At 41.9% G+C, this 27,823-nt stretch overlaps 1 protein-coding gene across 9 annotated transcripts in view; it reads left to right on the top strand.

Moving 5' to 3' along the window:
* Positions 1-2,217: 2,217 nt before the first annotated feature.
* Positions 2,218-27,823, top strand: part of PPP2R5C (protein phosphatase 2 regulatory subunit B'gamma) — a 75,873-nt gene continuing 50,267 nt past the window's right edge. For 4 of the 9 annotated variants that reach the window (XR_009557179.1, XM_035105797.2, XM_035105816.2 and 1 more), the window contains exons 1-3: positions 2,218-2,479; positions 4,610-4,675; positions 11,751-11,913. Coding sequence is in view for 7 of the 9 variants with exons in the window: in XM_035105797.2 (XP_034961688.1) it covers positions 2,444-2,479; positions 4,610-4,675; positions 11,751-11,913 (265 nt within the window). In the remaining 2 variants the exon portion in view is untranslated. Of the gene's footprint in view, positions 2,480-4,609; positions 4,676-11,750; positions 11,914-16,790; positions 16,834-27,823 lie in introns of those variants that run through there. The other 5 variants (XM_060271817.1, XM_060271789.1, XM_035105788.2 and 2 more) reach the window with 3 other exon arrangements.

Raw genomic sequence — 27,823 nt, 5'->3', positions numbered from 1 at the left:
GGACTCGTAATAGAGTTCGTTTGTTTACATGTATAACAAACACTACTGGCAAAGTAAAGAAAGATGTACAGGTGGTGCTTTCTCTTCTTTGCATAGCTTACATCTGCATAAGTCGGCCCACAAGACTACTGTACTACAAAGCAATTTTTTAAAAAAACAGAACACTGGCCAAGTTATGTGACTAAAGCTACTGATCTCCACCTGCTCCTGTATGGACTGCCAGCTCAGTGTGTTTAATTACATGGTTGGCTCATTTTGTTCCTAAAATGTACAGCACAACAGTAACCAGAGAACTTATTCCCCCAAAAAATTATGCCAAAGTTACTCAAAATACTGGACTGGATGCTTCCAAAAGAGACTGAACCTTTTCACCATGTGTAACAAATTAACAATGTAGTTTGCCAGGGAAGATGTCCTATGTCAAAATAAACAAAGGGGGCAGGACAGATTTTCATTAAACCACAGAGTCTAGGGCTTGCGGATCAGAAGGTTGGCAGTTCGAATCCTCGCGACGGGGTGAGCTCCTGTTTCTCGGTCCCAGCTCCTGCCAACCTAGCAGTTCGAAAGCACATCAAAGTGCAAGTAGATAAATAGGGACCGCTCCGGCGGGGAAGGTAAACGGCGTGTCCGTGCGCTGCTCTGGTTCGTCAGAAGCGGCTTAGTTATGCTGGCCACATGATCCGGAAGTGGTACACTAGCGCCCTCAGCCAATAAAGCAACGTGAGCGCCGCAACCCCAGAGTAGTCCGCGACTGGACATAATGGTTGGGGGTCCCTTTACCTTAACCTTTACATGTTTTAAAGTTGTAAAGAGAGAGGTTCTAAGGTCATTGGTGTGGCGAGAGGATGGCACATGTGGAGGAGATTCAAGGACGATCAATAAATATTTTAACATTTCAGTGTAGTACAGTAAAAAAATTCCTTCAGTAGCACCTTAAAGACCAACTAAGTTTTTGTTTTGTTATGAGCTTTCGTGTGCATGCACACTTCTTCAGAAATGCACACGAAAGCTCATACCAAAACAAAAACTTAGTTGGTCTTTAAGGTGCTACTGAAGGAATTTTTTTATTTTACTTCGACCCAGACCAACACGGCTACCTACCTGTAACCAGTGTAGTACAGGTGAAACTTGGAAAATTAGAATATCGTTGAAAAGTGCTTTTATTTCAGTAACACAATTTAAAAGGTGAAACCAATATATGAGATAGATGCATGTCAAGCCTTTATTGTTGTAATTGTAATTGTCGTTAGGCGGGTCAATTATAAATGGAATGTAATTAATGAAATGTAATAGCGATGGTTTTTTTTGTATTACTGTAACTATTTATTACTGTGGAATTTCCAAAAGAAAGCATTTGTAAAAATTAAAAGAAAAATATAAAATAATAAGTTGCATTACTGAAATAAATGCACTTTTCGACGATATTCTAATTTTCGAGTTTCACCTGTATGGTATCTTTCTTTCTTTTTAATTTGCAGAATACGGATTATTATAATTTTCCAAAAAGAGCAAGAGCATTAAGATTGATAATGAGGACCATCCTAGTTGTGCTTTCCAGTGGATTTCTTATCAATAATATAAAAAAAAATTCAGCAAAGTTTTATTCTGAAAGTATGGCCAAGAGGGGGAAAAAAGGTTTGAGAACTACTGCTTTAGGTCGTCTTTTAGCTGAGACAAGGCTGATCTAAGGCTGGCTGAGACGATGGCACTCCTTAATTTCATGTACAGCTGACCAGACCAGCAGCTTCAACGCTGGCAATGGGACACAAAACACACCTGAGGGCTTCAGGCAAAGAACAGGCAGCAATGCATGGCACATATGATGCGCTCTCTGTCTCCCTCTTCTCTTCTCTCCTACCTAACCCATATCCCGCCCCGCTTTGGGGGCGATAGGGCTGAGGGGTGCGTCTCTGTTTCTCCTCCTCCCCCACCCTTCCCTCAGGCAGGCGGGAAAAAGGGCGGGAACCCGACTCGCCCCCCGGCTTCGTGAGAAGTTTGCCTCTTCCGCCAAAGCGGCGGCGGAGGAGGAGGAGGGGGAGGGGACGTGGAATATACCGGAGAGGAGGGGGAGGAGGAAGAAGAGCAACGTTGGCCCCACGTGACGCAGCGCAGCCAATGGAGGGGGGCCCCGCCCCGCCGTGGAGCGAGAGTTGCCGACTGAGGCCGCCTCCTCCCTCCCTCTCCTTTGCCGCCGCCGCCGCTCCTGGGAGTCCGAGAAGGCGGGGTGGTGGGTTGGTTGGCTGGCTGGCTGGCTGGTTGGGGGGAGGGAAGAGGGGAGAAGCTTCCGCCGGGAGGGAGGCGAGGCAGGCCGGCTGGCCGGCCGGTGAAGTAGCAGCGGCAGCCCCGGGGAAGAAGAAGAGGAGGAAGGGGGAGCCACCGACCCCGCCGTGGGAGGCTGAGACTCTCCGGCCTGGCGGGCCCCCAGCCGCCCACCCAGCCGGCCATGCCGAATAAAAACAAGAAGGAGAAAGTGAGCCAGGTCAGGCCTGAAGAGGAGGCGCAGGCTGGAGGAGGTCCTGGGAGAGGAGCAGGCCCCGGGGGTGGCCGGGGAGGGTGTCGCAGGCAGGCCTGCGGGGGAAGCTGGAGTTTGGGGGGGGGAAGGGGGTTATGGGGGGCCGGGAGCGGTGCTGGTACTGGCTGGGCTTCGGGGAGGGTGGTCTGAAAAGCCACCCACCCACACATACACACACAGAGGCAGGGGTTGAAAGGTGTACCTCCTGAGGGCGGCTGCTTCTTCCCTGATGATTTGTTAAAACACGCGCGTCCCTGTGTACACACATATACATAAGACACGCGCCTTCCATTATTATCCCCTCACGCACGCGCGCCCCGCTTCATTATTTTACGCGCAGGCTCCCGCACGGATCTCGAAAAGGGTAACAAAAGGGCAAGAGTTTGTACCTACTTTGGGGGGGGGGAATAAAGCGACAAAGAGTGTCTTGTGGCTATTTTTTTAAAAAAAGTACTAACAGGTTTACTGTGGCGCCGGAGTTAAGTCTTTTAGTCGTCGTCGTCGTTGTTGCAGCAGCGGGCTTAGGGCGGCTCAGCACCCCTTGCTTTGAGGTTGGTTGCTGGAGGTGTCTGGTGTTCCTTGCTAAAAAGTGGGTGGGTTTCTTTTGGAGGGGAGAGGGGAGTCTATAATGCCAAAGGCTGGCATAGCTGAGGCCAGTGGGAAATACACAACATAGTTGGTTACGGTGGAATTGGTGTTGTTTGTTTATTTATATTTTAATTGGGGCATGTCCCAACAAACTTCCAGATACGCTTGTCAGCTTTCTGGATTTGGCTCTGTCATGTATTTGCAAAAAGAGGCAATTAAAACAAATGTTAAGGTTTAACATGTCATCCTCCAGCTTGGGTAGGGAAACATATTAACGTATTGACACAGACCTGATCGCTTTGAAGTGAGTGATGTTTAGGCATAAATCTTAAGTAATGTTGCAATCCTATCCACAGGTACTTGGGGGTAAGTGCTGCTGGTTAATGTGATGTGTTTTGAATAAGCATACATAGGATCAGGCTGTGTGCAGATGGAATGGTCCTCCCTATGTGTGTGGTTCTGGAGGTGGGGAAACTATTGGACAATCAAAAAAATCCTTGCACAGGGCTTCCATTGACACTAAGTAAAACCTGTCCTTTGTCTCCTAATTGACAGGGTAACTGAGGCAGAAACCTGGCCTCTTTCAGACATTCCAAGAAGTCTTGTTTTAGTGCTAAAACTGTGATAAAAGGCTCCTCTTCCACTTAACAGGACCCTGTAGTGTTGAATTCCATGCAACATCTGCACATCTGTTCAGAATTTGTTTGCTTTTGCACTCTGTCTTCTATCTTTTGTATCTCACTGTTACCCCAACAGACAAAAAAAGGCTGTAGCACAGGCCAAATAAATCCCAATAAATTTAGGGGCAGGACAAATCCAGGTGTTCTGTGATGGCTGTTAACCTAGGTTCTAATTGTCAGGTGTATTCTGAAGTGCTAGGGAGGGGAAAGTCTCAGATCTGGCTTACACTTTAGTCCTGCTGTCATAAACATACACATTTATGGGAGTGAGCCTTGAACTTGCATGTCTTCTCTGTTGTACATAGTTTTCAGTTTGAACACATGGGGTCAAAGTAGACCTCAGGATCATAGTACTGAGGGTGATGTCATGATCACCTGTTGCATCTTTGCAACCATAGGATATATTCCCTGAGCTGTTTCTGTACTAGCTGTGGCCATCCAGCCTCCTCATAATTCTCTAGGGTTAGAAATTGCTCAGACCCCAGTGTCTCTGTCCAGGTTTCTAAGCTGTTCTTAAAAATCAGAAAGCAATGGTTGATTGCCACAATACTTTTTGCTGCTTTATTGCCCATCCCTGTTCCATCTCCTTTCTGACAGCTTTCCTTGAAATTTTCAAAACTATTGCATGTTTCCTTTTACTTGCGTTGGGGTAGTTAATTTTGATTTGAAAACTGCTGCTTGCTGAGAGAGAGAGAGAATGGAAACCTAACATCTTCTCTTTTATAGTAAGCATGTGTTGCCATTTATTTTATTTCAGGGATTTTGTAACCGAAATTATACTGTTTCTGTTTCTAAGTAGGGGAAACTTACATGTCTCTGTAAATTTCAGGAACCTCCGAAAGCAGGGAAAAGTGGAAAAAGTAGCAAAGATGTGCAGGATAATCTGGACATGGAGGTAAATGTTACAAATTTAAACTTTTTGCTTTCTTTCAGGAATTTTTACACTGATGTTTTATAAATTCCTTTGCTGGTACAGTATTTGGCAGTGCTTTTCAGTCCCTCTTGTGATCACCAGCAACTTCTCAGTTAAAAACTAAAAAGTGAAGTGCCTTAGTGACCTTGTTTTGTGAGACTTAGTAATGTGAAGTTCTCAAAGTGTGATGAAAAAATTGTTCCTCAGCATTTTTCTTTGTAGTTAAGAAATTCAGTTTTGATCTGTATGCCACCTTTAAGAGTAAAAAACTGTCAATGGGGCTTGTTCTCTTATAAACTAGGCAAACTGCTGTTTGTTAGCTCTGCCTGCTCCCCAATCTGAAATACAAGAATAATAGTGCTGGTTTACCTTACAGGAATGTTGTAAGAAATATTGAGATAATACACTTCAGGTGCTTTGAACATTTAGGAAAATTGCACTACAATGATTGAGGATCTATATTTTTGCCTTTTATAAGTATGTTGTTGTATCAGTTTTTAATAGAGTAGACCTACTGAAATTAATTGGCATGACTAACTTAGGTCCATTAATTCCAGTGGGTCTACTGCGAGTGGACATTAGTTGGATACAATGCATAGACTCTAGGAAATGAATGTCTCCTGTGACTCATGAAAGACTGCCAAATGTACTGTACCTTCTACAGATTTGTTCTTAAGGCTGCAGTCATGTACGCATTTGCCTATACGAAAATTCCATTGGGTCTTATTTTTCATGAAATTATAGCTTTCTCATTTTATGTTTTAAAATGATTAGGTTTGGCATTTCTGGGTGCTGACAAATGCAGATTTCAGCACTTGGAATGTGTTACTATTGTGGCATTTTTAGGATGGCCATCTGTCATGGATGCTTTAGTTGAAATTCCTGCATTGCTGGGGGTTGGACTAGATGACCTTTGGCGTCGCTTCCAGCTCTACAATTCTGTAGAGTTATATAAAAAGGCATAGGGAAGTAATATGTCTGTTACTGTTAACACATTCTTTAATGCTTTTGTCAAATCTTTAGCTGAACTACTTAAGCAATGTTTTTAAGCATGATTACTTTTAAAAGTTTCCAAAGTGTGTTGAAAGTGTCTACCCTGTACTGCAGCCAGATAGTACTCAAAGGGTTTTGATGTAATGGTATACACTTAGCCTCACTGTACTTCCTGTATGCTGGTGGTGCAGCATGGGTGGGGCCCTCTTGCACCTAATTTTCAACATGACTTACTAGTGCTGCATGCAAGCAGAATTGCTGTTTGCCAGACGAGAATCAAATCAGTGGGACAGGATAGATACCGTGCCTGTGACTTGGGGCTAGAATACATGGCTGTTTCAGCCCACTGCCTCTGATGCATGGGAAGACTAGCTTCTGCTGTGCATGTTGGAGTAAGAGTGTGATTTCTGTGGCAGCTAGATATGTGTTCATAGGGTCCCTTGTGGCTCCCAGAGGAAAACCTGCTTCCCTCTTTATTTCACAAAAATTATATGCCAGCTGATAATAAGGAAACCTCTTTGCACTTTGCAAAAATATAAAATAAAACATTAAAAACATTTGAAACATTATTAAAAACCAGAATGGAAAAAGATAAAACATGTACCATTTCCACAGATTGAAGCAGTGGAGTGATTCTGCGAGTAAACTGGTGCTAAGCAGCTAATGCTTTACAGGTGAAACTTGGGAAATTAGAATATCGTCGAAAAGTGCATTTATTTCAGTAATGCAACTTATTATTTATTATTTTTCTTTTAATTTTTACATTTTTTTTTGAAATTCCACAGTAATTACAATAATACAAAAATAAACATCACTATTAAAGGTAAAGGGACCCCTGACCATTAGGTCCAGTCGTGACCGACTCTGGAGTTGCGGCGCTCATCTCACGTTATTGGCCGAGGGAGCTTCCAGGTCATGTGGCCAGCATGACTAAGCCGCTTCTGGCGAACCAGAGCAGCACACAGAACACTGTTTACCTTCCCACTTGAACTTTGACGTGCTTTCGAACTGCTAGGTTGGCAGGAACTGGGAGCGAGCAAGGGGAGCTCAGCCTGTTGCAAGGATTCGAACCACCGACCTTCTGATCAGCAAGCCCTAGGCTCTGTAGTTTAACCCACAGCGCCAACATCACTATTACATTCCATTAATTACATTCCATTTATAATTGACCTGCCTACGACAAATAATTACAATTACAACAAATAAAGGCTTGATCTATCTTGCTTTGCATATCATATATTGGTTTCACCTTTTAAGTTGCGTTACTGAAATAAATGCACTTTTCAACAATATTCTAATTTTCCGAGTTTCACCTGTATATACTAACACCTTGCGTTTGGATCAGTAGCAGATGGGCAACCAGGGCAGATCTCTTTAAGCAGAGGTGTTTCTCATCTAGACAGCTTCTCATTCCTGTCAGCAGCTGGGCTGAAGCACTCTCCACAGTTTCTGGCTCAGGCACAAGGGAACCCCACATAGAGTGCATTGCAGTAATCCAGTCTTGAGAAGTTACGAGTGCCTAAATTACTGCAGCCAAGCTCTTCTGGTCCAGAAATGAGCGTAGCTGTCACATCAGTGACAGCTGGTATAAGATTTGCGAAGAGAAGGAGCTGTAGAGACAAACTATGTTGCTAGGAAAAGGAGGATGGAGAGAGAATGGAGAATTGACAGCGATGTGGCTGAACATATGGGCCACATTTGCACACTCAGCCAGGATACGCATGCACGGTATGCACCCACACATCCCTGCTTTAGTCCTCACTTTGTGTGGGTGGTGAAGCAAACCAGGAAATGAAGTTAGCCATGGTTTAAACTTGACTTCTGAATCCTGTCTTGTTTTTTATTTATTTTATTTTTACCATTCACACAAAGGGAGAATCAGTGTGGTGGAAAAGGAGCTGTCTGCATGTGCATACAGCTTGTACGTATCCTGACTTAACAAGCCAGGACTTGATCATGCAAACAAAACCATGGGGTGGCTAACACCCACAGCAGATACTCTTTCGTTGCTAAAACCACAAGGACTGTCACATGCAAGTGTTTCTGCACGTAAATCGTTACTGGCAGAATAATTGTGCATATTGGAATGTAAGACGATAGTGCAGGTACAATTAAATATTCCATTTTTTAAAAAAATATTTGAATACATATTAATCTGTTTTGTGTACATGTACGTAAAAAGAAATTATTTATCTACATACCGGGAACCATTTTAGTCTCCAGTATGAAATTGTGTCTCATTATATGAAAATAAATAGTGCGTGCATATTCTGAAGCGCCATTAATGGCTAAAGGTGTGGTGCAGAAAAAGTGCAAAAATTCCTTGCTAAGTGAATGTTCTGTGTGTTATACAATGCAGAGCTCTACCAGACTCTTTTGGCGCCATTTCTGATGGCTAGGAAACAAAGGGATACACAGAAACTAACCACTTGGATGCTTCCCAGAAAATAGAATCAGCACTACAATCACATATGCTTACACAACGAAGCACAAGTAAATGGGCCAAAGGCTCAGTATGGAAGTTGGCTTTACTTAGCCTTCTTAACAGCAGCTATCCATTAGCTAGGTGGTAAATCTTATATCCGTTCAACTGGTTGTAACGTCTGCAGCGTGCAAAAAGCAAAGCTTATTTCAAAAGCAGAAATTGGGTGGTTTGACACTTTCCCATGGCCCAATATTCCCTGGCTTAACCTCTCCACCTTTCCCCTCCCCTGTATCTGTCTTGAATACTTTGGGCTAATTTTACGTATAATCTTAAGCCTCTCTTTCTGGAAATGTACTAGCATATGTTGTTTTGTTTCAAGTGCTTGTGAAAATGCCAGATTGTGAAGACTAGAGAATGTCCTTTATTCAAAGAACAAGGAGAACACAAGTGGCAGCATCCCACAAATACTTTATTTATAGACACCTATATAAATCTTATAATTTTATTTGAATTCATGGTGGTGCTTACTTTTATGTTATCTTCTCTGTAGATCTGAAAGCACTAGTAAAATGGGTAACATATTTCAAACATCTCATGCAACTTCTCTGAAGTCCAATAAAAAATGAATTCATGGCCAGGGTTGCAGCTGAACTTTTATATTCTGTTAGGCTTGAACTACATAAAGCGGGAGCTGCTTGGCTGATTCCAAAAGCAGAATATCAAAAAAGGTGTGGTGTCATTACACTGTTGAGTTTTTCAGACACCACAAGCAGCAACTAAGTAGAGCAGGGTGGGAAACTCAGCAGTCTACTGTTGTTTTGTGGTACTGGACTTTACCATCTAGGAGGAGAGGAGGAGATGCAAAGCCACAGTTTGTTGGTGCAGCAGCTATATCTATTTCTGACCTCATCTTTTTTTAAAGTCATCTGCATCTGTCTTGCTTACTTTAGTCCAAATACTGATGGTCACAATTGCATCATATCAGATGTAATTAGTTTAGAGTTGTCATTAAGTGCATCCGCAGACCCTGCTCACAACTGCCCAAAGAGCCTTTGTGGTGTGACTAATAAACGTCAGAGGTACACCTATTTACAATTCATTGAATATCCTTATCAAAAAGACACTAAGTTCCATGGATTTCCCCCCCTTCCTTGCCTGAGGGCTAAATATTAACTTGCATATTCCTTTGGGTCTGCAGTACTATAGTGTGGTGTAGTGGTTAAGAGCGGTATACTCGTAATCTGGTAAACCGGGTTTGTATCTCTGCTCCTCCGCATGCAGCTGCTGGGTGACCTTGGGCTAGTCACACTTCTCTGAAGTCTCTCAGCCCCACTCACCTCACAGAGTGTTTGTTGTGGGGGAGGAAGGGAATGGAGAATGTTAGCCGCCTTGAGACTCCTTTGGGTAGTGATAAAGCGGGGTATCAAATCCAAACTCTTCTTCTTCTTAGGAGGGGGTGTTAGGCCCATGTGAAGTGGCTGCTCACTTTCTAACCACCAGATTCCTTGTTGAAAGATACATGTATAGAAATGGTAAAATGTGCTGTCAGGCACTAAGATTTCAGTGGTAGAATTGGATTTTCATCCAACGATAGTGACTAGTTAAGCAAACATAGTATTTCTATTCATGCTTCGTTTGTGTACATGGCGTTCCAGCTGCCAAGTACAGCTGATGGAGCCGCAAGAGTATTATTTATTTATTATTTTAAATTTACAACCCGCCCTTCCTCTCCGGAGACAACCCAGGGCAGCTTACAACAATAAAACTCCATAAAAACAATTTACAGCAACAGTATCAGCAATTGCAGGCATTGCCATATTTTTACAGCACTGCGATCAAAAATTTGTTTAAGGCCATTGGAAGTGTATAAAATTGGTCTTTTAACCATTTGGTTGTCCCTACCATAGAAAAGTGTGACAACAGACCACTGTGGAAGGTACACTAGTCATGAGAAAGAAAGTGTTTACAGTGTTGGAAGAAAATACAAACATAGTTCAGAGAGTGCATCCATAGTCCACTCTATCCTGAGGTTAAAGCACCTTTTTCTTCTTTAGGAAATACAGAAGTTCCATACTGTTCCCTTTAGGGTGGGGAAGAGCAGCAATGGGGAAAGAGTCTGCTGGTGCAACTCCACTTGCTGTTAGGCCCCAACCTGTAAGCTTTTATTCAAAGAAAAATGCTAGTAGGCATTGAGTTTCAGTTATACACAGGGTACTTTGATGAACGGTTTTCCGTCTTTAAAATGAAGGTGACAGAAAAGAGTGTTAAAAATAGATGCAAGCTTGTTGTAAACAAAGTGCTGCTTTTTGGAATCTGAAATGCTATGTGTACTTTACCTAATACCATAATGCAGGTACAAAGTAAGTTCTCAATTCTAATTTAAAGGTTCAGGAAAGTCAGCAAACTAACCTCTAACAGCTGCTCTTCAAGCATACATAGTTCTTTCTTCAAAGTCCATGGATCGTAGACTTGCTGAACCTCATGGGTATTAAAGAGACATATTTAGCCACTTTGCCTCCCTTTCCTTTTGGAATTTGTATAACACCATACAATAGTAAACAAAGTCATTAATCATAGAATTGTAGAGTTGGAAGAGACCCTGAAGGTCATTTAGTCCAACACCCTGCAATGCAGGAATCTCGACTAGATCATACATGACAGATGGCATCCAACCTCTGCTTAAAAACTTCTAAGGAATGAGAGCCACCACCTCTCATGGAAGTCTGTTCTTCTGTCTAACAGCTCTTACAGTCAGAAAGTTCTTCCTGATGTTTAATTGGAATCTTTTTTCTTGTATCTTGAATCCATTGGTTTGGGTCCTAACCTCCAGAGCAGGGGAAACTCCATGTGAGAGGCGTTTAGATATTTGAAGATATTTGAAGTTCTCCTCTCAGTCTCCTATTTTCCAGGCTAAACATATCCAATTCCCTCACCCATTCCTCATAAGGCTTGGTTTCTAAACCCTTGGTCATCTTGGTTGCCCTCCTCTGCACATGTTCCAGCTTGTCAATAGCCTCCTTAAATTGAGGTGCCCTGAACTCGACACAGTACTCCAGATGTGTTCTGACCAAGGCAGAATAGCATGGTGCTATTGCTTCTCTTAACCTGGACACTATACTTCTGTTGATGCAGCCTAGAATAGTGTTAGCTTTTTTCTCCTGCTGCATCACACTCATGTTAAGCTTGTGGTCCACCAAGACCCCTAGATCCTTTTCACATGTACTGCTGGCAATCCAGGTGTCCAATCAGATGTGCACTGTGGTTTATTTTTATGCTTTTGTGAAATAGACACACCAAGGGTGAGGCCAAAAATAGAGGCTTCATAAGCTTGCCTAAAGTAAAGAACATTGGTATTTTCTTAAGGATGCTTCCTTTCTGGATCATGGATTGGGTGTAGCAAATCTTACAGCACTTGTTACCTTTTTGAGACTGTCTTTTGGCATTATGGACTTGTCCCCTTTAAGGTTTTCTAAAATAGGTTTAAATATGTGGTGATAGCCAAAAAAGAAAGCCCCTTCGGAGTAAGTGCTAATGGTATTAGAAGTGAAAACTATTGTTGACTGCTTTATATTGTTTGACTGCTTCTGTTTAAGAAGTCTTAATTATTCTTTATATATATTTGTTTTGGGGGAAAAACAGGTTGCAAGCAAAAAATCCAGCAGCACCGTTGTACCTACAGCACAGATATCTAAAATCAAAACACCTCCTGTACTACCTGTAGTGAAGAAAGAAAAACGGCAGAGTTCCTCAAGATTTAATATTGCCAACAACAGAGAACTCCAGAAACTGCTAGCTTTAAAAGGTATTTACTATCTTTCTTTCAGTAATCCTTGTCTTAGAATCAAGTTGGTAATGTAAGAGTGAGCAAATTTCTGCAACTGCAGGCTTCAATTTGGAGAGCTCATTTAGGCATGCACAGCAGAGGCTCTGACCTTTTCCCCTCAAAGATTGAGTCTTCAGAGCACTTCTCGAACTCGCCTGGTTTCCAAAGTGACTTGTCATGCTGTGCATAAACTGCTGTTGAGAGAAGGGAGAAAAAGCTAGTGACCTTGTTGCACATCCAGCTCACCAGATGGCCTGCAGGATTGTAGCCCTGGGGCACGGGCAGCAGATTACATTCCAAAATGCATGCGATAACATTGTGCAGTCGTGACGTCGGGGGGAAAAATTGGCTGAGAACTTCTTGGAGTCTCACTCGGCAAGCATCTACTGTAGAACCAAAACTACACAAGCTTTGGTTTATTGTGGGGCCCTGGGCCATTTCAGAAAGCAAAGCAAATGGGCTTCTACTGCAGATGCTGGCAGTGATCTGGAGAACAGAGGACATTCACACTGTTGGCTATGAGTGCATGCCATTCCATAGGTGATGGCGGCAAATTTCCAGCTTTTAAAGAGCCTTGGCATTAATATTTCCCAGTTCATGAGCAGTGTCCAATATGGCTTTTAGCGCTTCAACCTCTGACATACCACTTTTGGCCCACACTTTTTACGAATTGTTCTGCCTGGGCATATTGGCACAATAAAAGGTTATGAAATTCACACCAGTTGAACTGCCAAGGTTTTTCCCTATAGGTCTTGATGACGCTCGGGGTCCCTTGCAACTCTGCAAGTCTATGATTCTGTGATTGTGGTTTCGTGAGATGCTGTATTAGCAAAATCTTGCCCTGCCAACACAGAACTGCAGTTTTCAGTTTTCCTTGGGAAGAGGAATTAATCCTTAAGCAAGTTTTGGAGATGATGCAGATTCAATTGTGGGTATTTCTAAAGTGTGGGTCACATACAAAGGGAGCGGGTTTACGTATTCTTTCTTTGGCATGAATCCATCACCTGCCTTGGTAGCTATTGCTGACCTGGATTTGAAACCACAGTTCGAAGCTGACTTTAAATCCTAATTGAGAGAGAGCACTAGTCATTAGTGAGGGTGGTAAATGCAAATACTGGTGTAACATTAACTACAGTTAATAATAATAATAATAAATTTATTATTTATAGCCCGCCCATCTGGCTGGGTTTCCCCAGCCACTCTGGGTGGCTTCCAACAGAATATTAAAATACAATAATCTATTAAACATTAAAAGCTTTCCCAAAACAGGGCTGCCTTCAGATGTCTTCTAAAAGTCTGGTACTGTAGTTGTTTTTCTCTTTGACATCTGGTGGGAGGGCGTTCCACAGGGCAGGTGCCACTACTGAGAAGGCCCTCTGCCTAGTTCCCTGCAACTTGGCTTCTCGCAGTGAGGGAACCGCCAGAAGGCCCTCGGCGCTGGACCTCAGTGTCCGGGCAGAACGATGGGGGTGGTCAGCACCAACACTTTGAATTGTGCTCGGAAACGTACTGGGAGCCAATGTAAGTCTTTCAAGACCGGTGTTATGTGGTCTCGGCGGCCGCTCCCAGTTACCTTTCTAGCTGCCACATTCTGGATTAGTTGTAGTTTCCGGGTCACCTTCAAAGGTAGCCCCACATAGAGCGCATTTCAGTAGCCCAAGTGGGAGACAAATAGAGCATGCACCACTCTGGCGAGACAGTCCGCGGGCAGGTAGGGTCTCAGCCTGCGTACCAGATGGACCTGATAGACAGCTGCCGTGGACACAGAATTGACCTGTGCCTCCATGGACAGCTGTGAGTCCAAAATGTCCAACCCGCTGCGCACCTGGTCCTTCAGGGGCACAGTTACCCCATTCAGGACCAGGGAGTCCTCCACACCTGCCCGCCTCCTGTCCCCCACAAACAGTGCTTCTGTCTTGTCAGGATTCAACCTCATCCATCCTCCAACCGCCTCCAGACACTTACACAGGACCTTCACTGGTTGTTTTTAGACTAAAACTTCTGTCTTCCACTGCCTCCTGCAGTTTGGTCAGACTCATGTTCGTAGCTTTGAGAACACTGTCCAACCATCTCGTCCTCTGTCGTCCCCTTCTCCTAGTGCCCTCCATCTTTCCAAACATCAGGGTCTTTTCCAAGGAGTCTTCTCTTCTCATGAGGTGGCCAAAGTATTGGAGCCTCAACTTCACGATCTGTCCTTCCAGTGAGCACTCAGGGCTGATTTCCTTCAGAATGGATAGGTTTGATCTTCTTGCAGTCCATGGGACTCTCAAGAGTCTCCTCCAGCACCATAATTCAAAAGCATCAATTCTTCGGCGATCAGCCTTCTTTATGGTCCAGCTCTCACTTCCATACATCACTACTGGGTAAACCATAGCTTTAACTATATGGACCTTTGTCGGCAAGGTGATGTCTCTGTTTTTTTAAGATGCTGTCTAGATTTGAGCTCTGAAGTACTGGTAGCTGGGATTAAATGCCAATTTGGTGGAAATTACCTAAAACATGTGGGTTTTGCTATGTTTTTGTTTTTTATTGTAAGCACTTGTGCTCATTGGATTTTGTCTTGGACATAATCCAGTGAGCTGAAACATGCCCTGTACCACATCAGTACTTAACTACTCATTGCATTATCCCTCCTGCAGATACTATATATTGTGTTCCTCTTTATGGTATGACTGGGAAGTCTGAGGGTGAAGTCTGAGCCACACATAAGCTGTTGCTGGTTCCTTACTTGTGTATGACTAGCAGAAAGCATGTGATGCTGGCCAGGAATTTGTAGAAACCAAAACTACTGAGATTTTTAAATGGATAATGCAACTTGCTAGTTTCTAGGGCTGTGTCCTCAAGCGCTCAGCCCCACCCAGGGAGCACCTGGGTTATTGGGGGTTGGGCTAATGTTTAACTGGTTTTGTTTAACCCTATACTGTCAGGAAGGGGGGTGGGAAGGAGACATTGTGTCTCCTTTCTCGCCCTCCCAGCTGCACTGCAGAGAAACAAGTGTTCTGTTGGAAACATTCTGGCAAAGCAGACCCCATCAGCCAGCAGGACTGCACCCTTGGCAGTCGGCTCCTGCACTGCTGATGTGCTGGGCCTGCTTATCATCTCCCTCCATAAACAAGAGTGAGAGACTGACTCCAGACACTGGCCCAATATGTGAGCATTTCTTCTCTGCTCCTCTAGCAGATTTTACCAAGTGATTTTTAGTTTGTTGCAATTAAGCACTCCAGGGTAACCAATTGGTACCTCGGGTGGCTGCCCTTTATGACATTGGAACAGATAAAAGGAGAAACTTTGGTGTCTTGGTGTTGCTTGATTTTAAACTATTACTTGATAGCTGTTAATATTAGAAAATGAGAGTGTGTGGCATCTCATGGGTATAGCATTTGGTCCCAATGTTTAACCTGGCTTCATAGGAAGAGTGGAGCACTTGCAGTCTGCATCAGTGTCAAGGATACTACAAATATCTTCAAAACTTGTATACAGTCCTTCAAAATTGAGAAATAGGCTTCATCTCTTTCCTGCATGAAAACTAATAATTTCCTACAGACCAAGCAAGAATATTTGTGGGATATTCAAAACTGAATTACTCAGATTACTAGTAATATTTGCATACTCAGAAAGAAAGAAAGAAAGAAAGAAAGAAAGAAAAACTTTGCAGTATTCCTTGTGCTGCTTTTGCAAAAATCCTGGAGTTGGGTCTCTAGTACTTCTATTTTACTTATGAGGGACCAAAGAAAAGAATTAAATTTACCATGGCTGCACAATTTCTGGTAGCACTGGTATTTAAATGCTGGTATCTGAACCAATTAGGGAGGTTTTTAATGTTGGGGGTATTTGTGTTTTCATATTTTGTTGGAAGCTGCCCAAAGTGGCTGAGGCAACCCAGTTAGATGGGAGGCATAAATAAATAAATAGGATTATAAGAAACTTTATATAGAGTCAAGCATTGTTTTATATACACAGATTGGCAACATTTATCCAGAATTTCAGGCAAAGGTTATTTAGTTGTTGTGCTTTATTTATTTTGTTAAAAAAATTACACTGCTTGATTGTAAAAAAAAACCTTCAAAGCGGTTTACAAAACAATAAAATAAGGAAATCATGAAAATTCACAACTGTACTTTCAAACATGCAGAAGTTAAAATACTAAAATAGATTAAAATTACTTCTACTTTCTAAGCATCTGGATAGGCTTGACTAAACAAGAATGTTGTGGGTTGAACCCAAAATCTTCTGCATACAAAACAGTGAGCTATGCCAAACTATACCGGTCTCCCAGTAGCACCATAGAATTTATTGACAACCATAGACCTCACCTTTGCAGATTAGCACAATTTTGAAATAAGTATAAAGCTTTATTTCTGTGCAGTTCCCTGTACTCCAGCTGTAGAAAATGGTAGTAATGGAAGTAAAGAATATATTAATGAGTTAAACTGGGTCTAAGTCCTCTAGCCTATGCCTACCTGTACGGAAATCAGCCCTACTGAACTCAGTCAGTGCTAATTCTGAGTAGACACACATAGGATTGCACTGAAAATAGCTTTTCCTAAGTTCTTACCCTGGGAAGCAACCCCACAAAGTACTACACCAAGCCAGGTTGTGAAATAACATACCAGAACTACCACTACTTGTCTGCAATTTTCCAACCAGAATAAAGGTCTTGTGAGTAACTCCTACATTGTCAGAGCTGCTTCTTTAATCTAAATTTAAGGAAATCTTATATTTAGGGGAGTGCTCAACTTTTAATAGATATAATCTTATATGTAGTCAAAAGGCTTTACAATGTCTTTCTTGCACTTTTTAAAGTTCAGCTCACTATTATTTTCATAGTTTGTATTGATTGCCCTTTTTGAATTCAGGACTTGAAAAATGGATACATCTTTCATAGAGATCTGTGTCAAGGTAGGCATCCACTAACATGCTGCCAGTTGTGTCTCATGGGCATAAGAGCTTCTGTTGATAATGGCCTTTAGTTTAGCCTTTGCAAGTGAATGCTCAGCTTGGAGCAGACTTCTGTGGTGTTTTTTGAATAGAATAGATGCATGTGACATGCGACCAACTGACTGCTTAATTTGCTGGAGACTCTGCAGTGCATGCTTATCAGCTGTCTCTTGACTTCAGTCGAAAGAATTTTTGGAGAGAGGTGACAACAAAAACGGATTTGTATTTCCAAAGTGGAGTGTATTGATAAAGCTATCGGTGTGCATGAGGCTTTGAGGTTTCTAAAATAACAAACGGAATGCTAATATCTGGGACAAAATCTAAAACTGGAACTATGTTCCATGAAACTTAAAATTTGAAACTAAAATTCGTCAGTATTTGGAATGGGTTTTGTCAGGTTCCCCCCCCCCCTTTTAAATCCAGCTTCTGTAGCTGTATAATTGCATGACTTTGAAGACTGCTGATATTCTGGCAGTTTCTGCTTAGTTTTTCTTTGAAACCCACAGGCAATGTGCATCTTCCTTAAATGTCAGAAATGGTTTATACACTTTGGAATTCTGGAAGACGTGATGAAATTTAGTTTGAAAGATGGCTTCCTGGAAAGAATCTTCACCTTGCCATGGTTTCCTTCTCTTTCAAATAAGAACACAGAACAAAGTTTGAGTGAAATTATTGTGCCTTGCTATCATTCCAGCAAACCTGTTTCCTGGTTCTTATGTTACATTAAACCATAGAGTTAAAAACAAACTATGGTTTAACATGAATGTGCAGCGTGTTGGGGCACACTTACAAAAACAAGCCAGAGTCTGACTTGTCCTGACTCCAAGCTCAGCCTCATGGCTTCTTTCTCTCCATTATCCAATGTATATTAAACAGAGGGAATAAATTAAACTGTATCGGTATTCCAAGACAATTTTTTCAAGGTTTGTATGTGAGTTCTGATTAAAAGGTTTGTATGCAGCACTCTTTGAGTGTACCAGCATGAGCCTTTCTGCATGTATTTGAATGTTGCCACCCAGTTTTGTAAGTCTCATCCAATCCTATGCAACTTTTCAAGCCCGTGATTGAACTTTTAGTGTACTGCAGTTGAGGGAGACTGGAAATCGTAGGACCAATATGGACTATGTCATTCTTCCCTGGGATGGGGCAGATAAATCCCAAGTGCCTTTATTTTAGTCAAAATATTTCTAACCCACCTTTCTGCCCCATAGGGACTCCCAAGGCAGCTAACATAAGAAAACTCGGAAACATACTTTTAAAAACGTTTTGATAAGATTTGTATATAAGAAAACCAGGTAAATCACTCCAAGCAAAAGGGGATAGCCATTCTGCTACCTGACAGACCAAAGGCATGCTGAAATAATGCAGTATTTGCTTGACATTTTAAACACTTAGATGAAGAGGGCCAATGAAACCATAACTGATAACACACTTTGTCAGCTGTACCCATGCTTGAAGCAAAGCCTCCTCGTGACTACTTAAGCAGGAAGAATTGTGTGTGTGGACACTATCCTTTAAGTGTCCTTTAGCTTTTAGTATGTACGTGTTTCTAGTGAGAATGAAGTGTCTGGGCACAGAACCTTTCCACATCCCTCTTTACAAAGTTCCCTGCATTCCAAGACCTAGTTTTCATGCTTTCCATTCAGTGCAGCTACGGTAGCTGTTTGGCTGCAGCGCCCTTAATTTTCAGCCTTACTAATCTTACGAATTTTCATGCTTCAAAAAGTGGTGCTGCTCATGCATGTTTACTCAGCAGTAACCCCAGTGTGTTCAGTGGGGCTTACTCCCAGGAAAATGTATGCAGGATTGCAGCCTAAGAGTACTGAAATCGTTATTGGAGAGGACATAGATATAAAAATGAAAGTACTCTACAGGTCTGATCATTTCTCAAAATAATACATATGAAATAATGATGCTGTTTCTGAAAAAATTCTTTTAATGATTATAAGAGCCATTCTCCACGAAGGAAAAAAATGTTTTAATTATAATTTAATTTACTATTTAGATATAGAAGGAAATAACAATAGTACCATCTCCCATTGCCATTTTACATGACAATCACTCTAGATCTGCTTATTTATATATACATTTATTATACACATAGCCATGGTTTGCATGTCACATTATAACCAACACATAATAATATTGAACTCAGTTTATTGAGTTTGTGGGTGCCAGACCCCTCTAAACCTTGGATCCAGCAAGTGTTAAACTATAAGCCAGACTAGCTTCCTGTTGAGGTGATCGCCTGCGTGATCGGCCATTAAGAAAACAAAAAAGAGAGGGGTCTGTGCCAGATGACAAAATGTGGTGCCTGTCTTTCAACTGAGATAGACAAAGGCAGAGTTTAGAGCAAGGTTTCCTCTGAAGTGAGCTAGAAGCAAAAGCAACAAGCAGAGGGTCAGTGAGCAATGTTTGATTTCTGTTTGAATCCAAGGCTGTGGCTAGGGGAGGAGCAAGACTCTTTTGAGATATTGATGCTGTGAACCCCTCCTCCATTGTACACTTAGGTTGCATATGTGTTTAAATGAACCATATATCATTAAGACACCACAGTCTGCTCTGCCTCATTCTGAAAGGAAACACGAACCCTGGATAAGTGCATGGAGCCCCTGGAATCTTGCATCACTCAGAGATTGGGCTGGATTGCAACAACATGAATGTGCTGATGTAATGATCCTAATCATCATCATAATTTATTTCTGCCCCGCCCATTTGGCTGGGTTTCCCCAGACACTCCGGGCAGCTCCCAACAGAATACTAAAAACACGATAAAAGATCAAACAGGGCTGCTTTCAGGTGTCTTCTAAAAGTCAGATAGTTGTTTATTTCCTTGACATCTGATGGGAGGGCGTTCCACAGGGTGGGTGCCAATACCAAGAAGGCACTCTGCCTGGTTGCCTCTGATGTGGGAATCGCTGGTACATTCCACTCTTGGCATGGCAGGAAGGAAATAAGCCATAGACTGGCTTGCTGTGTGCAAGGCATGTAACAACAAACCAGTCTGTGGCTTGTTTCCTCCCCAGCAAAGCAGGATGGTAGAAGCAAAGTGCCTGCAAATTCAGTAGCATAAATTTCCCAAGGTGCACACTGTGACCACCACCTTCTTGAGCCCTAACAAGACAGAAAAAAGTCTGTTTTCCCACAAACACACTAGGCTAGTACACCCAAAGCTAATGCTTTCCCTGAGCGGTCTAGACAAGCTACAGACTGGGATATAATGTGTCAGTGCACTGTCATCTGTTGAAAGAGGAAAGCCATTCCTAAAGTGTATCGCAGTTTATTGATTTCTCAGTAAGCTGTGTATAGGATTTCAGCTGCAGTGCAAATGCAGTCTCTCTTGGACAGACATCAAAAGCCATGTAGATGTACGTATATATAACTGAAAAAGCTTACATACCATAAGTACAAAAAATCTAAGCAGTTGGAATATTTCCTTACCCCCATCTCTGGTGGCAAAATGGGGGTTTATACTTGGAATGTCTCATTTTTATAAACTGGCTAGTCTGGCAAGATTGTCCTAACAAACCAGGAGAAGCACTTTCCCTCTTTCTGAAGCCTTCGAAATTCATTTAAAGAAAAAGTCATGGATTTCAACCTGTGTGCTCCCCTGAAGTATTTATTATAACTTGGGTTTCTGTGACCTCTTCCTAAAGTTCATCTCTATTCAGTCTTTAACTTGGAAGCAATAATTTGTTGCTTCCTTTCTTTGACCAGCATCTTTACCAGCACACTTAATTTCTATTTACATAAGCTGCTCATTATGCAAGGGCTTGCCCCATTGTTAGACCAAATTTCTGCACATTGACCCAACATTTGGGCATTGTCTTAATAGCTCTTCAGGCCAATTGTTAACCATGCTTGTGTCCTTAGGGGAAGTGGAGCTATTTTAATAATCATTCCCTGTCCCAAGAAAACAGTTTTTTTTTAAGGTTTTTGTTCAACTCCGATTCTTCTGAGTTTTCTAGGCTTCCTGCAAAAGATGAGAATGTATGTGCTCCACACAAATCAAAGCGGGTAAGAGGAATGCATGTGGCCCAGGCAGTCAAATTCTGAGTCAAGAACCTGTGCAAATTATGCAAATTGAGGAAATGTTCATTGCATTATTGTGGCTTTGGTCACAGAGAGAGGCAAGAAGGTCTGCAGAGTAGCACAACCAGTCCATTAGAAATTCTAATCACCTGCTCATTGCCTTCTGAAATCTTAGCAGGTGGCATGCTCACAATTTCAAGTATACCTTCATTGCCGTATGGCCTAGAATCTGTGGTCTTTTAAGCGTGGTGGGGTTGTTTTTCTTTGATACTATGTGATGCATTTTTGTGTTTTATATTGTAAGTTGCCCTGTGATCCCTGGGTGAAGGACAGTAGAGAAATCAAATAAATAAATATAAATAACTTTTCTTAAAACGAGAGCTACGATTCTAAATGAGCTAAATTCTGTGGTCTTCTAGAATTGTGCCCCATACATTGCACTTGCAAAGTTTGCGTGAAGCTGTACCCTAACATTCAGGCATACATTTTGGTTTCAGTGAAATTACCAAAATTGTCAAGCCGTTGTAATAACTTCAGTAATTCTTCCAAGACAATAATGCCCACTCACATCACAAAGAACTCATAACCCACCTACTCTCTGCAGCCAGAAACATCATAACCAAACACTGGAGAGACCTGTCAGGAGTAAGCATGGACCAATGGTACCAAGTAGTATGGGAAACAGCCTTACTAGACAAATTAACCAATAAGCTGATACTAACAAGGGGACAAATAGAAGAAGATGCCTTCACCCCGGTATAGCTCCTCTTTATCACATACACAGCCCAACAAAACAACGACAAGAATCCACCAGTGGCATACGAATCAATATGGCTAACCTGATCCAAAACATCCACCCACACATGAAAACAAAGTTCACCAGAGCCAACCACAAACAAGCAACCTAGACCAGTTGTGTCCAAACTTTTTTCAAAGAGGGCCAGATTTGATGAAGTGAGGGCCAACCAAAGGGCCAACCAAAGTTGTTAACCTTTATTTAGGATAAAAACATCCCCACCCCACCACCACCCACCATTGCCCCCTCCACCCGTCCCCCCTTTTTTCCTAATGTAACACTAATGTCTCAACAAATGAACCCTGTAGAAAATGTAAAAAGAGACATTGCACATACTTTTGTAAACCAATAAACCTTTAATGAAAAATACAAAAAAAAACCTTCTGTAATTTTAATTCAGGAGTGCCAATAAAAATGTTTTGTGTGGATTTGCTGTATTTTATTTTTATCCTCTGCTGCGTGTGTGTGTGTGTGTGAGAGAGAGAGAGAGAGAGAGAGAATTGAAAATTTCTTTGGGGGGGTTGGCAAATCCAGTAAATTAAATGTTGTTGTTTAGTCATTTAGTCGTGTCCGACTCTTTGTGACCCCATGGACCAGAGCGCGCCAGGCACTCCTGTCTTCCACTGCCTCCCGCAGTTTGGTCAAACTCATGTTAGTAGGTAGCTTCGAGAACACTGTCCAACCATCTCATCCTCTGTCGTCCCCTTCTCCTTGTGCCCTCCATCTTTCCCAACATCAGGGTATTTTCCAGGGAGTCTTCTCTTCTCATGAGGTGGCCAAAGTATTGGAGCCTCAGCTTCACGATCTGTCCTTCCAGTGAGCACTCAGGGCTGATCTCTTTCACAATGGATAGGTTTGATCTTCTTGCAGTCCATGGGACTCTCAAGTGTCTCCTCCAGCACCATAATTCAAAAGCATCAATTCTTCGGAGATCAGCTTTCTTTATGGTCCAGCTCTCACTTCCATACATCACTACTGGGAAACCAGTTGTTGTTAAATACAGTGGTGCCTCGACTTACGAATTTAATCCGTTCTGAAGGCACCTTCATAAGTCAAAAAATATGTAAGTCGAAAAACGCCATTGAAAACGTGATTTCCCATAGAAATGCATTGGAAACGGAAAAATTCGTAAGTCAAAGCAACCCTATCTAAAAATTCATAAGTCAAAAAATCCCTATCTAAAACCGCCGCGGTTTTCCCCCGGATGTCGAGACATTCGTAAGCGCGCGGCCATTACCCCCATTCATAAGTTGAAAAATTCGGTTGTCGAGTCGTTCGTAAGTCGAGGTACCACTGTAAATAACAACAAATATAAACAGTATATTTCTTCTCTGCTCTTGCAGTCCTTAGAACAGGGTTTCCCAAATTTGGGTCTCCAGCTGTTTTTGGACCACAACTCCCATCCTCCCTAGCTAGCAGGACTAGTGGTCAGGGGTGATGGGAATTGTAGTCCGAAAAACAGCTCGTGACCTAAGTTTGGGAAGCCCTGCTTTAGGGGAAGGATGGTAAAAGGCTAGGCACAAATCTGGTCTGGCCCTTAAAATGTTGATTTGGGAGCCAAGAAATACATTTTCTACCTCATTTCTACCATAGGTCTCTCAGTTTGAAAACAAGCACCCATCAACCTTTTATGTGGGTTCATGTCCTTTCGGATATACATCTAGACTGAAACTCCATATGGTTCAAATTTTTTAAAGGGAGTTTTACCAAATGTGGCTTTATTATTGTAACCTGTGGCATTTTATCAGTTTTATTAGTCCTTTGTATGTTTCTGATGTGGTGTAGTACTTGGTTATTAAAAGGTTTTTATGGAGTGCTACTGATTTCTATTGTTTTGATTAGGTTGCATATATTTATTTGTATTGGGAATAATTATGGATGGCTACCCCTGTAGATTTTTGTAACTGAAATTGCTTGATATTAATAGTCATGTTCTATGAACTCAAGAGTTGGACCTCAGTATTGCAAGAAATGGCTCTGCTTTGTGGATTATTTCAGGATGCTAAATAACTGTCAAATACTCATTCTTACAGATAACCAGATACGGTGTTTTTTTATATAAATAAAGTTACATCTGCCACATTCCCCACTCCCAGGCATTTCTGGATTTTTTCAAGCCCTTTCTACTTCTATTTCTTTTTTGCAGCCATAACTTTTGCAGTAAATCTCATGATTCTAAAATGCTGCTTTTCGTACTCAGATTCGTACTGCTTTTCGTACTCAGTTTATAACAACCATCCAAACATTTTACGGTTGATACCTGCTCTTGTCACATGTGCGTCAGTTCCTGTTTCCCACTATACAGTACCTTGATTTAAGAAGATTTTGGAAGTTGTTTTCCAATTGTAAACTTGGAACCCTTGAAAAAAGAACAGGCTTCACAGGGCTGTTAAAAAAACACAGTACAGTATAGTTATTTAAGCTATCTTTAGAAACAGGACTTCTAGATCTGCACATAGAGCTGACTAATTTTCTCATGGGTCTTAATAAAATAAGCGAATCTGGCAATCTTGTGAGTTTTTGAACTAGGAAAACTCATCATTAGGAATATGAATCTTAAGTATGGGACTAACCTTACATAACTTGGAAGGAAGGAAAAATTCCAGCCTCTCCACTCTTCTGGCATCAAAGCCCCCGCTTTCTAGAATATGGCAGTTCAAGAAATATGAAGGTAGTTGGTACACAGAGGTCAGAAATGATCTATTAAACAACAAGTGATATTCAGCTTAAAAAGGTAAAATGTCCCACTTTGAGAACAGATCTCAGATTTCATTAGGCCATGGGTGGGGGACTTCTAACCAAAGGACAATCTTGGCTCACCAAGGGGTCCTGTTTGGCCATCTACCACAGGCATCCCCAAACTGCGGCCCTCCAGATGTTTTTGCCTACAACTCCCATGATCCCTAGCTAAGAGGACCAGTGGTCAGGGATGATGGGAATTGTAGTCCAAAACATCTGAAGGGCCGAAGTTTGGGGATGCCTGATCTACCATTTCCCAAAAACTCTAGCCACCTACCAACCAGCGGATGTCACTTTGATGGGCAGGTCACACCAGCTGATGAATGGCACGGGGTTCAATTCTATATTGGCTGCATGTTCCGGTTCCCCAGATGAAACTGGCGCGCACACAGTCAAAACGGCAGGATTTAACCCCTGCTCATCAGCTGCTGAGTGGGAGTTAAATCCCGCTCAGACTCCTTCAGAGAGCAGGATTGAAGCCTGTGCTCATCAGCTGTAAATTTTAAGCAGTGTGCCTCCGATTGCCGCTTACTGGGGGCAGCAGGAAACTGTTGCCTTTGTTCCCCATTTGTGGACTTCTCAGAAGCTTCTGCTTGGCTCTGGAAAACAGGGTGGTGTTTTATTTGGCTATTTATATCCTGCCTTTCAACAAGTTATCAGGGCAGCTTATCAGTATGCTGGACTGGACTGATCCAGCAGGGCACTTATATTAACTTGGGAAGTGCAGTGCTCAAGAAAAGATGTGGGGAAATATCTCTGCACTTTTAACCCACAGCTGCTGCATGGGATTATACATATTTGTACCTTTCCTGTCTTTTTACGAACTTTAGCTTACATAGTTCAGTGGGTGCCTGGGAAACGGGATATACTGCTGCTGCCTCCCCCACTCCCCAAAGTATGTATGATAATGCAACATTTCTGCTCTGAGCAAGTTCAGTAATAGTATTCCTTTTTATGGAATTTTGGAATGGAGGAAAGCTCCATGTCTGCATTACTGTATAATTAACACAGGTGAGATTCATATCCACCGTCAGAGGAGTGTCCTTTTGATCGTTCATTCATTCCATTAATTACATTTCTATGCCGCTTTTCACTCTCACGAGTCAGAAAGTGGCTTGCATAGAATAAATAACATAACAGAACGTCACAGTTACAACATAAACCATATGAAATAATTAAAAGATCATCAGTAAAAACAACCACCTTCTGTAAAACACTATTAACAGAGCAGCTTAAAAAATAGGCTAAGCACCACAGCCACAAGAAAAGCCATACTGTATTGTAAAATTCACAAAGCATTAAACAGCACCCATCCACAAAACAATATTAACAACATTAACAAACTACAAACTAACAATCAAAAACAAAGTGCCGTTGAATTCTCTCTCTCACTCACACTCACTCACACACACACACACTCACCATAACCATGGCTTGTAGTCTTCCACTCAGTTCATCAAAAGACACATACGGTACACATAATGGCAGCAACTCCCTTCTGAAAGCTGCTAGGGCTGGAGGGTGGGGCAAGGCAAGTGGGGAAAGCCCTTGCCTGATGGTCAACACAGAGCCCCATTCCCCTCACATACCCCTGTGTGTCAGTGTAGTTAACCGTGTATTTCTGATTGCAGTATTGCTATTAGAGCAGTGGCATTTGCATTGTCGTTATGCAACGCTGGTGTTTATGGTTAGCGTGTATTTAACCAGATAAATATGTATTGATCATATATGCAGCCAAAGAATGCCTATTCATGCTAATGCTATGGGTGGCTGGATGCAAACTTTCAACAATTCCTTGCTACCTTTTTAGGAACTTGAGTAAAAATAAAATAAATAAATGAAAATGCTTGCCTCTGTCTTGACCAAGCCAAGAGTGTACCTAATACGGTAAGTGCTGTGATCCCAGCTGTGATCAAATCAGCTGCCCAGGGAACTTCCCAAGCAAAGAAAAATTGAGAGAGCCACCCACTTGCATGCCCCATGTATCTGGTATCCAAAGAGATACTGCCTCTGAATATGGGGGGTGTCTTTGGCTGTGATAGCTACAGATAATTCTAATTTTCATTAACTTGTCTTGGCCTCTGGATTAGGTGACTGTAAACAGAACATTATCACAACTTCAGATAATAAAATCTTTTTGTTAATGTGTAGTACTTTTTGCCAGTCTGCAACTAACTACTAATTTTATTGAATGGCCCCAAGTTTTAGAGTCAGGAAAAATAGACCCATATCCCCCCCTCTCTTTCCCCCTCTACACATTCAGCTTTAGCAGTCCTTCCTCCCCCGAACCAGTGTAGTATAATGGTTAGAGTGTTAGACTAAGACCTGGGAAACCAGGGTTCAAATCCCCACTCAGCCACGAAGCTCACTTGGGCCAGTCATTCACTCTCAGACTAACCTACCTCTCAGGGTTATTGTGAGGAAAAGATGGGGAGGAATAGAACTGTATGCCACCTTGAGCTCCTTAGAGGAAAGGTGGGATATAAATGTCATACATAAATAACCTCACAACAATTTAGCCTCTCTTTTTTTGGTAGGGAAGGTGTTTGATTTTTGTTGCACTGCACATTTTACAGGTTTAAGTTGATTCCTGCAGAGAAGGATGACAACTAGGTTTGTATAATATCTGGGGGATGTTTCAAATTATACAATATACAGTGGAACCTCGGTTTATGAACACCTCGGTTTATGAATTTTCAGTTTATGAACACCGCGGACCCATCTGGAACGGATTAATTCATTTTCCATTACTTTCAATGGGAAAGTTCGCTTCAGTTTATGAACACTTCAGTTTAAGTACTCCGCGGACTGACTGGAACGGATTAATTCATTTTCCATTACTTTCAATGGGAAAGTTCGCTTCAGTTTATGAACGCTTCAGTTTATGAACAGACTTCCGGAACCAATTACACCCATGCTTCAGTTTATGAATGCTTCAGTTTAAGTACTCCGCGGACCCGTCTGGAACGGATTAATCCACTTTCCATTACTTTCAATGGGAAAGTTCGCTTCAGTTTATGAACGCTTCAGTTTATGAACAGACTTCCGGAACCAATTGTGTTCATGAACCGAGGTACCACTGTATTCGTATTGAGTTGCTAGTTGCAGTTTTCACATTTGTTAGTCACTGTAATTAACAACGTGGTCCAAATCTGTGTTAGGCTGAACAGAGCTACTCAAAACATCTCAAAATATAGAATGCCAATGTTGTGCTATTTTATGCTGTTGTCACAGCAAACAAATGTGCCAACACAGACGTGTATATATAGTAGTGGAGATTTTTTTATTTATTTTTTACTATCTTTCCTTAAAACGTTGAGAGCAAGTTGTAGATTTCACCTTTTAAAATACATTTTACATTGCTTGGCTTTTGTTTGTTCAATC

The sequence above is a fragment of the Zootoca vivipara genome, chromosome 1 (assembly GCF_963506605.1).
Source record: "Zootoca vivipara chromosome 1, rZooViv1.1, whole genome shotgun sequence".
NCBI classification, from domain to species: domain Eukaryota; kingdom Metazoa; phylum Chordata; class Lepidosauria; order Squamata; family Lacertidae; genus Zootoca; species Zootoca vivipara.
The sequence above is the reverse complement of the archived record's forward strand: the minus strand, read 5'-3'. Positions and strand labels throughout refer to the sequence as shown.